General features: G+C 41.3%; 1 protein-coding gene across 1 annotated transcript; it reads left to right on the forward strand.

Annotated features, from left to right (window-relative positions):
- Positions 1–213: 213 nt before the first annotated feature.
- CKAP4 (cytoskeleton associated protein 4) lies at positions 214–7,827 on the forward strand. The gene is made up of 2 exons (XM_007430382.3): positions 214–803; positions 4,452–7,827. Exons 1-2 carry the CDS (start codon positions 438–440, stop codon positions 5,775–5,777), a joined length of 1,692 nt encoding a protein of 563 aa, XP_007430444.1. The 5' UTR covers positions 214–437; the 3' UTR covers positions 5,778–7,827.
- The last annotated feature ends 4,265 nt before the right edge of the window (positions 7,828–12,092 follow it).

Here is a 12,092-nt window from a genome sequence, read left to right on the forward strand (position 1 = left end):
TTTAGGTGAAGACTCGGGGGAGGGGAGGACAAGAGATTCGGCACCGCTCTCCCCGTGCCCCAGGCAGATCTCTGCAAAACTGCCAGGCTGCAGGAAATGCCGCTTCCCCGCGCCTTCCTCCCTCTGCGCTCCCGGTCCATCCTTCCTCCTCGGTGTGCGTGGCAGTCACCCTTCCCACCCCCGCGTCAAGGAACTCGGGAGGCGGCGCTCGCTGCTGGGCAGGGCGGAGATGAAGCAAGTCTGAGTCCTGCGCCTTCCCTCCCGTCTCTCCCTGCCTAGGATTGAATGGAGAAGCACGCCCTTCTCCCAGCTCCAACAGCCGCCGCTTTTCGCATCGCGCAGGCTCCGAGTGCGCCTTGGTGAAGCCTCCGCGTGGCTCCATCTCGCTCCGACGGCTTCAGGCAACAAGCGGGTCGAGCCGCCGCGCGCAGCCCAGCATGTCGTCCTCTTCGGCCAAGCAAAGGAGCGGCAAGAACAGCGGCCACCCCGCTTCCTCCGAAAAGGGGGCCCACTCCAGCCATCCCGATGACGTGGCAAAGAAGCCGCCGCCGCCGCCGCCGGCACACGCCAAAGGCGGCAAAGGGGGCTCGCCGCCTTCTGGCGGGGGCAAAGCTCCCTCGTCCTGCAGCTTCGGCGCCATCCTGAACTTTCTCTTGTCCGTGACTTTCCTGGCAGCGGCTGCGCTCTCGGGCTATTACGTCCACCACCTTCTGGGAGAAGTCAGCCAGCTCAGCCTGAGGCAGGAGGGCTTCGCCAAGCAGCGGGAAGAGCTGGCCCGCTCCTTGGAAGGGGCCGTGCAAAAGGTAGGCGGGGAGGACAATAGAGAAATACCCATTCCTTGCCTGCGGGGGGGGGGCAGCCCTTTCAGGCCCACCGGAGCGTGTGAGGGGGGAGCCGGAAGCTGGCCAAAATGAACCTCCGTCTTGGATTTAATTGCTCGAAGGCGCGCGGCGGTGTTTCGCCCTGCCCGAAGCAGCCGCGTTTAAGAGGAAGGCTCTCGGTCTCCGCGCGCGCCGCACTCGGACGCCGTCTTCCCTCGGAGGGAGCCGGGGAAGGCTGCTTCCGGCCAGTCTTCATTGGACCGAGGAGAGCGACGGAGCTTGCTTCTGCCCGTGTAAAACGCAGCCCTCCTCCCGAGGAGCGTTTTTGTAAGCCCCATTTTAGCACGCGCCTCGAGGAATTTGCAGCAGGACGCTGCAGAGAATAGCCAGGCAATAACGTTGAAATCCTCGGGGAGAGAAAAGGACTTGTTAAGGAACAGCAGCTGGGTGTTTCCTGACAACTTGGAATGTCTTTGTAGTCTTCTCCAGCCAGTATAGCCGGGGGGTGAGGGATGGTGGGGCTTCATCGCCCCACGTAGGTGGAGGTCGCTGGATTTCCTGGTTTTTCCTGTTTGCGGTAGGAAATAGGATAGTGAAAAATTATGCAAGTTTTCTCAGAACGAGCCCCATTGTGTTTGGTGGTATTTACTCTTTGGGAAGTGCCCTCTGGGTTGCAGCCAAAGAAGCCTTGTGCACTTAAAGCCCAAGCGGCCTAAGTTTTTGTGAGCCATAGTACATACTTGACAACGTGAAATTTGACTACAAAAGCTAACGCTGCAGTGTTTGTAATAAGTACTCTCCCTTGGGTGAGGATGCACTAATAAGGCAATTGAATGCTGATTCTGCTTTTCCCAAAATGGTGCCCTTGGGAGTTAGTGGACCAACTCCCATAATCCTTAGCTTTATTGAGTGAGGATTATGGGAATTGAAATTCAGGATCCCAGGAATGTACCATTTTGTGGAAACTGGATTAGATTATGAATGCATTCTTTTTTAAATACATGGATATTTAAATTAAGTACCTGTTTGATTTTTTTTTTTTTAAAGGAGCAGAAAGCTCCAAGATTCCTACAAAGAAATTGCAGGTTGTGCAGCAAAGCTATAGAGGAAGTTTGTGGGCTACAGATTGCTCCATTCAGTAAAGTTTCATCTTTAAACAATCTAAATCAGTGGTTCTTTTGAAGTGCTTTAATGGCATTAGTATTTCCAACTAATCAGCTGGGTGTACAGTAATTGGTTTCTCAGCTTCTACTCAAGGGCCACTGGGAATTGTAGTCTTGGGATGAGGAGGGGATGGCTTCCCCATATAGTTCAGGACAATATTTTATAGTATTTAGAGTCATAGAATCTAGTGGATATGTTGCAATCTGTTAGTTTGCAATTGTGAGAGCTAGAAAATCCAGATTCCTAGGGTTTTGCAAACTGTTCCATAGAACCTTAGGGTTCCATAAGAATCTGATGGGGTTCTGTGAGAGCAAACATTTTTAAAAAGTTCACTTGAAGATAGCCAGTTTTCTATCACTGATCATTATTGATCAGGAGTTCCAGGATTTTTTTTAACTAACAGTTTCCATGATTTGAACACTCTAAGCTCTGTTGAATGCAGTGTTTCTCAACCTCAGCAAATTTAAGACGTATGGACTTCAACTCCCAGAATTCCCTGGCCAGTCCATACAGTACATTTTAAATCTGCCGAGGTTGAGAAACACTGGTCTAGTGAATTTATGGAAGAGGCAGATTTGAAGCAGGGTGGTCTGTGGTTAATCTGTGGCTCAGTACATACAATGTGAGCTTGGCCTTAGAGTTAAAGAATTCTGTGTCCAGATTTGTGGCATATGTACTAAATCCAGTGCAGCTCACATTTTGGTTAATTCCATACTTTCTTCATTTCAGCAATCCAATATAGGACAGGGAAAGAGAATCATTCCATTTATATTATTGTTAAGCAGGAGTCAAAGATTCACATATGTCTTCTGCAAATCATATGCCAGTAAAGGAAAACTCACATTTGTTACATAGCTTAAACCATTGCTACACTTCTTTTCCATTTATTATTCCATTTATTTGTTTATAGAATTTATAAGGCTGCTGCTTTCAACTTAGTGACTCTGGGCAGCTAACAATACATAAAACATAAAGCAAAATAAAATAACAAAAATACAATGTGGCTAAGACTCCCTAACCCAACCCAACCCAACCCAACCACATTGTAAAGCATAGATATCAGGCTCAGCTGAGATCATAATGTCAGTGCCTGGGAAAAAACAAGTCTTCAAAGCCTTCTGGAAGATCAGCAGAATCAGGGCCACCCATATCTCATGGGTGTTCCTAGGACAGGGGCCACAAAAGAGAAGACATGCCTCTTGTATCCACTGTTCAACAAATGACGCTGTTTAACAGAGGAGACCCAGAGCATGCCTATCCTGCAAGATCTCATGGGATGGGCAAAAACAACCTGGTCTTGTGCCATACATCAGGGATGGGATAGGAGTGCAAGATTTCCTGGCCCTGCAAGTAAGATCCGGGGGGGGGGGGATTTAAGAAGCAGTTCCTCTGCTTCAGTCATGTCTTGTACCTTGTTTTAAGATAGATAAAGCAAATGTAAGGTTTTTCAGTGGCACATAGAATTACCAAGGTATTTCATTCTGGTTGTACTTCTATTGTTGAAATTGCCCTTTGGGTAAGATTCTAAAGGTGTTTAGCTGCATGGTTAAAGGGAATGAATGAATCTCTCTCCTCTCTCTTTCTCTCTCTAATTTACCACAGCTTGACTGTAGATATGACACAAATTTTCTATACTGGTTTATATTGGTTTATATTGACTGTGAAAGTGAATATTTCCTGTATTTACGTCCTACAAACCAACATGTTTATAATTGATATTAGCCATAATGTTGTTGAACTAATGGCTTATTTGAAGCCAGACATTCTAAGCATTAAAAGAGAGAAATCTATAGCATATCTCATTGTTCCTTAGTAAAGGAAAAACACTGGCCACAATACTATTGCATAAGCCGTCTTGGTTGTTGGATGGATAGAAAATCTACATATAAATTGAGTAATAAAATAAAACACTAATATTTTCATTGTACTGTGACATATGCCCTACATGCATATTCCATGTGAATCTGCAGCACAGAATCTAGTCATTGATACAAAATTGGATTATGAACATTTTAGACTCCATTTAAAATATTGCAAATTTCTGATTCTTGTATTGCCCTTTATTTCCATCAAAATCTTTGATGATGGAACCTGATTTAATCAGATCACTAAACCAAGATTCCTAGTTACATAATAAGTGTGGCTGTATATGTATTTAACTTGTTATATTTATTTTCTCCCTTTGGTACAAAATAATGTAAAGCTAGTAAGAATAAGAATAAACATTCAGAATGCCACAGGTAGAAACCTAGTAAAGCATTTAATCAGATCACTAAACCAAGCTTCCTAGTTACATAATAAGTGTGGCTGTATATGTATTTAACTTAAGTCATATTTATTTTGCTGTCTTTATTTTGATCTACCATGTTGTTCGATTCTTCTGCTCTTAGTTACAGATCTAGTGTGGAACATGATTATTTTGCTATGCCAGCCTTAATTTATTTCTATGTTTGCATTTCTTTTTAGATGCATTCTTTACAGTCTGCTTTTGGTGGTTTTGAACTGACACTGAAAAATACTCAGCAAAAACAAGAAGTCACTGAGAAGGTTGTTAGGCAAGGGGAGAGTGAGGTCAATCGCATTAGTGAAGTTCTCCAGAAATTACAAAATGAAATTCTTAAAGATTTGTCTGATGGTATCCATGTTGTAAAAGATGCCAGAGAAAGAGATTTCACATCACTAGAAAACACTGTGGAAGAAAGGCTGACAGAGCTAACAAGATCTATAAATGATAATATCGCTGAATTCACACATATCCAGAAGCAGAGCCAAAATGAAATCAATGAAGTTAAAGCAAAGGTGGCTTCACTTGGTGAAACAGAAACATACAAACATGACCTTCAGGTTTTGAAAGACATTGTTGATGAAATGCAGGGATCCTTGAAAGCCAAAGAGAAGACTATAGAGTCTTTGCAAAGTACCATAGATTTGATGGAATCTGATGTACTGTCTGAAGTTAAAGCACTTGTCAACCTCAAACAGGAACATGAGAAGTTTAAAGAAGTAGCTGATACAGAGCACCTTTCATTACAGACTTTAGAAGAGAAAGTTCTTAAAGCAGAAGAATCCCTTTCTCATCTTCCAATGGAGCTCAAGAGACTCAGTGATGACTTGGTGCACATCAAGTCTTCTGTTGGTATACAAGATGGCTATGCATTCTCCAAAGATGACATAGAAAGTCTGCAGAAGAGCAGTGAAGAATTTGAATCCAGGCTCAGGTCCATAGAAGAGAATGTTCAAACTCTGATATCACAATCTGCACAGAACATAGAAGGAACAGAACCTTTTATTTTCAAATATGACAGTAAGCTAGCTGCATTAGAAGAAGGTCTAGGTTCTGTCCAGGGTGCTATAGAAAATGATGTACGCTCATTGACTGATACTGTAAGGAGTCTTGGCGAAGCACAGCTCTCAATCTACAGTGATGTTGATGAACTAAGGAGAAGCCTGAGCGATCTGCCAAATAATGCTGATGCACTTGATCATATCCAGAAACAAGTTCTTGCTTTGCTGGACCAAGAAAAGTCTTCAGTGAATGTAGGGCAATCTGGAGATAACCAGGGAGAACTCTCTTCTGTTAAAGGCTCTATTGATGAAGTGCGATCTTCTCTGGGTCAGGTGGAGTCTGACATAAAAATGCTTAGGACAGCAGTTGACAGTTTAGTTGCTTACTCAGTGAAAATTGAAACCAACGAGAACGATGTGCAGACAATGAAGGATTCCTTAGATGACATAAGGAATGACTTGGATAGGTTGTTTGTTAAAATGGAAAATATAAATGAGAAGATTTGAGCATCGAGTACTGAGCATGTTTTAACTTTGAACTACCAAAAAGAAAATGTTTTCCTAGTCCAAAGGAGCTTTGTTGTTCTATTGTTGTTGGGGAAGTTGGTGGAATTGAAATGGAGCTATTGATGTCTCTGGGAAAAACGTTAACACAATCCAATTAGGTAGGCCTATTTTTTTTTTACTATTTTAATTGCTAGGACAAATTAATTTGTTTCTGCAGCTTAACCTATAGTGCACTGGGTGGGGGTGTGGACCCAAAAAGCAAATTACGATGGCCATTGTCCTCATTAATCTAACAAACATGGGGGCCCCATCATGCACAAGGCTGTCCCACTCCTTTGAACAAAGAAAACACATGTACACACGCACACACATGCATTATATTGCATGTATCAATCTTCTACCATTGAAATAAAGCAGATAATTCATAGAAGGGGTCTGTGTACTAATTGGAATATGCAAAGGGATGTAATCATATATAATATATACAGTATTCATATGAAAATTACTGTATGGAATAATTGCATTCGAGATTGGGTTGTTCCATAATCTACAATGAGACTGTGAAGCTCATCAGTGTGGCCATTCCACAGCAAAACCAAAGGTGCTTTTGATGTGTCCATGGACAATAAACTTTGGCAGTATTGGATAGAACTTTGCCATTAGCGCCTTCCCTTGGGACAGTTTACTGTGATGTCAACTGAATTTGTATTCACCTTTGCTGCCCTAATTCATTGGTGCAGAGATGTATAAGGATCATGACAGGGAAATGAAAACAGCTAAAGAAAAAGTAATCAAAAGATGAACATGCCCCCCCCAGAAGATAGGGCAACAAAAACAGAATTGTTTATTGTAATTCTTTTTAACGTCTTCCATGTGACATAGCAAGATGCAACATAGAAATACAATGACGTCCAGTCTTGAGTGCCTTACTGCCTTCCTAGTATTGACTTGCATGAAACAAAATTAGACTTTGGATTGATTATAAAAAAGTCCACAAATAAATAAAAACTATCTTTGGATTTGAGGAATTCTTCAAAGAAGAGATATTCATAATATTGTTCACTTTACAGATCCACTGAGTTTTACAGTTGGGTACATTCTTGTTTATCTTAGAAAATATTTTCATGTTGGTCTTTCTGTTGATTTCTGCTTAATTGTCAAGAAAGATAACTAAACAGAAGAAGACTATGAAGAATGCTATCAGTTATCTATATATTCAGGTATCCAAATAAAAAATACATCAGTAGTAGAGGTGACACAGGAAATCCTCAGGAATAGAAGCAGACAAGGTGTGCAGTAGCCATTTATAATACAAGCAGTGTATTCAGAAACTGCTTCCCTAGAAATACAATGCCTTAAAAAACAAGAACTATGCCTTGTATTGAAATCAGTCATTATTTTTCTGGAGTGCTTTTATCTTGTGAGTCTTGAACGACTGTGTAGTTGGCTGTGAAATAACTTTCTCGATATGTGTAATGTTGAATAAATACTTACTCTGGTTGCAGTCAACAAGTCATTTTTAGTTTTGAGGTAGATTTGATAAGGGATAAAACACATAATGAGTTGTGTTATTAGTCTCTTTGAGTCCTTAGTTTGTTTACTAAATAGCTGCTACTATTGAGACTGTCATGGGCTCAGTTAAGATTCAAGCATCTATTCCTACTCCCCATTTGCTCTTGGATGTTATTTCTCTGCAAAGTTGCATTACATCTAGCTAAACCCAAAATAGTAACATTTTTATAATCCAAGGATAGGTTGCATTAATCTTTTTTGTAGATATATTATTCTGAGAAAAGAGTTTTTATGTATACACCTGTGGTTGTGGGAGGACTAGTTAGCTAGTAAAAGGGGAAATGAAATATAGGAAATTAATCCAAGGCAGTTCATACATTGAGCTAAATCATGACATATTTTTTAAACTTTGATTTTTTATATTTGGTGATCCCATTGTATATTTAAACCATAGTTAAATGGCTCAGTGTTATGTGTGAATTAGGCCACCTTGGCTTGTTTAAAAAGTGGTTATAATAAACCATGGCTTAATGAGAAATGTGAATTCAGATGTTTAGCTATGGATACCAGCCACTCACAAAACAGTTTTAACCTAGCTAATGAGGGTTCATTGTACTGCATTCTGCATACTTCCAGTATTTAAAATACACTTCTTTTCTTTCATGGACATCTTGTAGTAAGCCATGGCCACATATGTAATTCTTGGCTGGTGAGGAGACAAGACCAACCTTGGATTCTCTTTTTGCCTCTGAAAGTTTTTATTGCATATCACCCAAAGGAAGAAAAGCTATAATTGATAATCCACTTGTGGGAGAACCCACCCTAGATACTTTCATAATAAGTGTGGGTTGAAAGAACATGGGAAGAGCTGCATTGTCTGTCCACCCAGCTGTATTGCCCCATGCTTCCTTGGTATCATGGCTACTGAGTGCATAAGCCGTTTCAGCAGTTTCTTTCAAAGGATGGGCTGGGGCAATTGTCCTACAGGAGCCAGGCAGCAGAATCAAGCTATTTTGGTTCCCTGCACTTCTGTGTATGTTTAACCCATGAGTCATTCCAACCTGCTTCCTCCTGAATCTGCATTATTTATTTATTTAAGCATTTTAAAATAATGTATTTATTAAAAGTTTACACTGCTCACCTCCCAGCAACTATCAAAATATATGCTGATACACCAAGTCTCTGGGGTTAATACTTAAAATTGAAAGCTTATCCATACCCAGATCTCCACATATATATTTTGATAGTTTTCTTGAGTGGAGATTTGAGTGTGGGTAATCATTCTGTTTTAAATAGTACTCACAGAGACTAGGTGTATCAACATCCACAAAAATATAATTCTTCTGATCCCCTTGTTTAGACACTTGTGTTAAAATTCCTAGTCTTTTGTTCAGCCCTGTGGTATGGTTGGTTGATGGAGTCACCTGTCCATGTTTGTTCCCATTAACCCATCTTATTCATTTTTCTTGAGTGGGCAAATACATGGGGCAAAAAAGTATTTAGTCAGCCACCAATTGTGCAAGTTCTCCCACTTAAAAAGATGAGAGAGGCCTGTAATTTTCATCATAGGTATACCTCAACTATGAGAGACAAAATGGGGGAAAAATCCAGAAAATCACATTGTCTGATTTTTAAAGAATTTATTTGCAAATCATGGTGGAAAATAAGTATTTGGTCACCTACAAACAAGATGTCTGGCTCTCACAGACCTGTAACTACTTCTTTAAGAGGCTCCTCTGTCCTCCACTTGTTACCTGTAGTAATGGCACCTGTTTGACCTTGTTATCAGTATAAAAGACACCTGTCCACAACCTCAAACAGTCACACTCCAAACTCCACTATGGCCAAGACTAAAGAGCTGTTGAAGGACACCAGAAACAAAATTGTAGACCTGCACCAGGCCTGGAATACTGAATCTGCAATAGGCAAGTAGCTTGGTGTGAAGAAATCAACTGTGGGAGCAATAATTAGAAAATGGAAGACATACAAGACCACTGATAATCTCCCTTGATCTGGGGCTCCACGCAAGATCTCACCCTGTGGGGTCAAAATGATCACAAGAATGGTGAGCAAAAATCCCAGAACCACATGGGGGGACCTAGTGAATGACCTGCAGAGAGCTGGGACCAAAGTAACAAAGGCTACCATCAGTAACACACTACGCCACCAGGGACTTGAATCCTGCAGTGCCAGATGTGTCCCCCTGCTTAAGCCAGTACACGTCCGGGCCCGTCTGAAGTTTGCTAGAGAGCATTTGGATGATCCAGAAGAGGATTGGGAGAATGTCATATGGTCAGATGAAACCAAAGTAGAACGTTTTGGTCTAAACTCAACTCGTGTTTGGAGGAGAGAGAATGCTGAGTTGCATCCAAAGAACACCATACCTACTGTGAAGCATGGGGGTGGAAACATCATGCTTTGGGGCTGTTTTTCTGCAAAGGGACCAGGACGACTGATCCATGTAAAGGAAAGAATGAATGGGGCCATGTATCGTGAGATTTTGAGTGAACACTTCCTTCCATCAGCAAGGGCATTGAAGATGAAACGTGACTGGGTCTTTCAGCATGACAATGATCCCAAACACACCGCCTGGGCAACGAAGGAGTGGCTTCGTAAGAAGCATTTCAAGGTCCTGGAGTGGGCTAGCCAGTCTCCAGATCTCAACCCCATGGAAAACCTTTGGAGGGAGTTGAAAGTCCGTGTTGCCCAGCGACAGCCCCAAAACATCACTGCTCTAGAGGAGATCTGCATGGAGGAATGGGCCAAAATACCAGCAACAGTGTGTGAAAACCTTGTGAAGACTTACAGAAAACGTTTGACCTCTGTCATTGCCAACAAAGGATATATAACAAAGTATTGAGATGAACTTTTGATATTGACCAAATACTTATTTTCCACCATGATTTGGAAATAAATTCTTTAAAAATCAGACAATGTGATTTTCTGGATTTTTTCCCCCATTTTGTCTCTCATAGTTGAGGTATACCTATGATGAAAATTACAGGCCTCTCTCATCTTTTTAAGTGGGAGAACGTGCACAATCGGTGGCTGACTAAATACTTTTTTGCCCCACTGTACACTTTCTCCTGCTACTGTTTGGCATTGGAGATGAAGACAGGATGCTCATATTTAACTGAAGGATATCATTCTAGGAGTAAAATGCAAATTTGCCTGAATCCATCATCTGAGTTTTAAAAATCCTTCTGACTACTAAAGTTTCACTTGTTATATTTTGCCTTTTTTTTAGGAATTCAAAACATGGGGATTTCCATTTTATTCCTACATCTACAACCCTGTGAGATAGGCTGGGCTGAAACAGTGACACGTTCTAAGTCACCCAGTGAACTTCCATGGTTAAGGGTTGACTTGACCTGGGTTTCCAAAGTCTATGCCAATGCCTTAACCATTACACAAACTGATTTGTTTGGCAAATATGAGCAGTAACATTTCAAAATGGGAAAGGAAAATAATAGTACCTTCCTACAAGATATCCATAGGGTGGGGAAGAGGGGGCAGGGGATCCATGATTTAGGAGGGTGGCTGAAACCAGATCCTTTTTTACATAGAACATGGTTGCCACTAAATGTTTTTTATTGTCCCTCATGGATACCCCTGCCCTCTGGAAGCAATGGTTATTACACATAGAAAACAACAGAGAAATCTAAAAACAAACAGCAATCACTATTTAGGGCCCTCTGTTCTTTCAACTTTTTTGTTTTGTTTTGCTGAGTTTGTAGACTATTTTAAAAATTAGCCTACTGCTGGAAGCAAGTCCTATTGATGAACCCTTGCATATGGCTAGAGCACATGTGGCTGAGCATTGGCTACTTGAGTTGTGCGCTGTTCATATCGCACAGTGGGAGAATATTACAGAAGACTCTTGTCTCGGCTACTTGAGTGCCACTTGGAAACTGTTAGTAATACGAAAAAAAGCTAAAGGACAATAGAAACAAAGGAGAGAAGAAACTGCAACTGTAAAGGTGAGATTGCATACTGTAGTAAGCAATAATACAGCTTGATTGGTTCTGGGTGAGTGTATTGTGTAGACTTGGCTATTGGTCATAAGCCATAGTTTATGTCTTAGCAATGTGCGAGCTCAGCCAATTGCAGTTTGTTTGGTAAACTGGTTCAGTACAATGTGAACAACGTGGAACTGCTTTTCTTAAAATGGTAAAGGCTACAGTCTTAACATAAGCTTACTTGGTTCTCAGCCTCACTGAACTCACTGGCATTACTCTTGAGTAGAGATGCATAGGATGGTGCTTTTAATAAAATTCCTCAGTCAAGAATGAGACAGAACATGGAGGCATGTGGATTTAAAATTGTAGAGTTGGAAGAGACTACTTAAGGTATCAAGTCCAACTCCTTGCAAGAATCCAGATAAAGCATAGTTGACAGACCAATGTCTGGTCTTGGACTGAACACATCCTGTAAATACATTCTGGGTAATTGGTTCTTTCTGTGAGCTTCCAGAGAAGTAACTTAATACTGGAACAGGTGGATGCTGCCATCTAGTGACAATGTTTGTAATACCACTTAGAATTGCTTTGTAAAAACAAGGTTCAGGGCTGGGTCCTCAGCATTCCATAAAGAACACGGCTTTCCTGTCAAGCTTAAACCAGATTTATGGTCATGTTTAAACTGAGGAGGACAAAACCCTGACCGGAGCTGAGGAGCTTGGAAAAATCATATTTGAACAGACTGAGAGTGAAGATATTTTTATGTTCTATAACACACCTTTTTAAGTGCAGGGAAGAAAACTGAACGGTATTCTACATGTGTCTAACCTCATTTTTATATATT

Source organism: Python bivittatus, unplaced genomic scaffold (assembly GCF_059951505.1).
Source record: "Python bivittatus isolate LINGU-HERP-01145 unplaced genomic scaffold, Pbiv_v1 ctg000330_np1212, whole genome shotgun sequence".
NCBI classification, from domain to species: Eukaryota; Metazoa; Chordata; class Lepidosauria; order Squamata; family Pythonidae; genus Python; species Python bivittatus.

What these genes read in the sequence shown, in the direction of transcription:
- CKAP4 (XM_007430382.3), top strand. Translation starts at nt 438, where the DNA reads ATGTCGTCCTCTTCGGCCAAGCAAAGGAGCGGCAAGAACAGCGGCCAC. An exon ending in TGGAAGGGGCCGTGCAAAAG is followed by an intron (nt 804 to 4,451) that starts GTAGGCGGGGAG and finishes ATTTCTTTTTAG; the next exon opens with ATGCATTCTTTACAGTCTGC.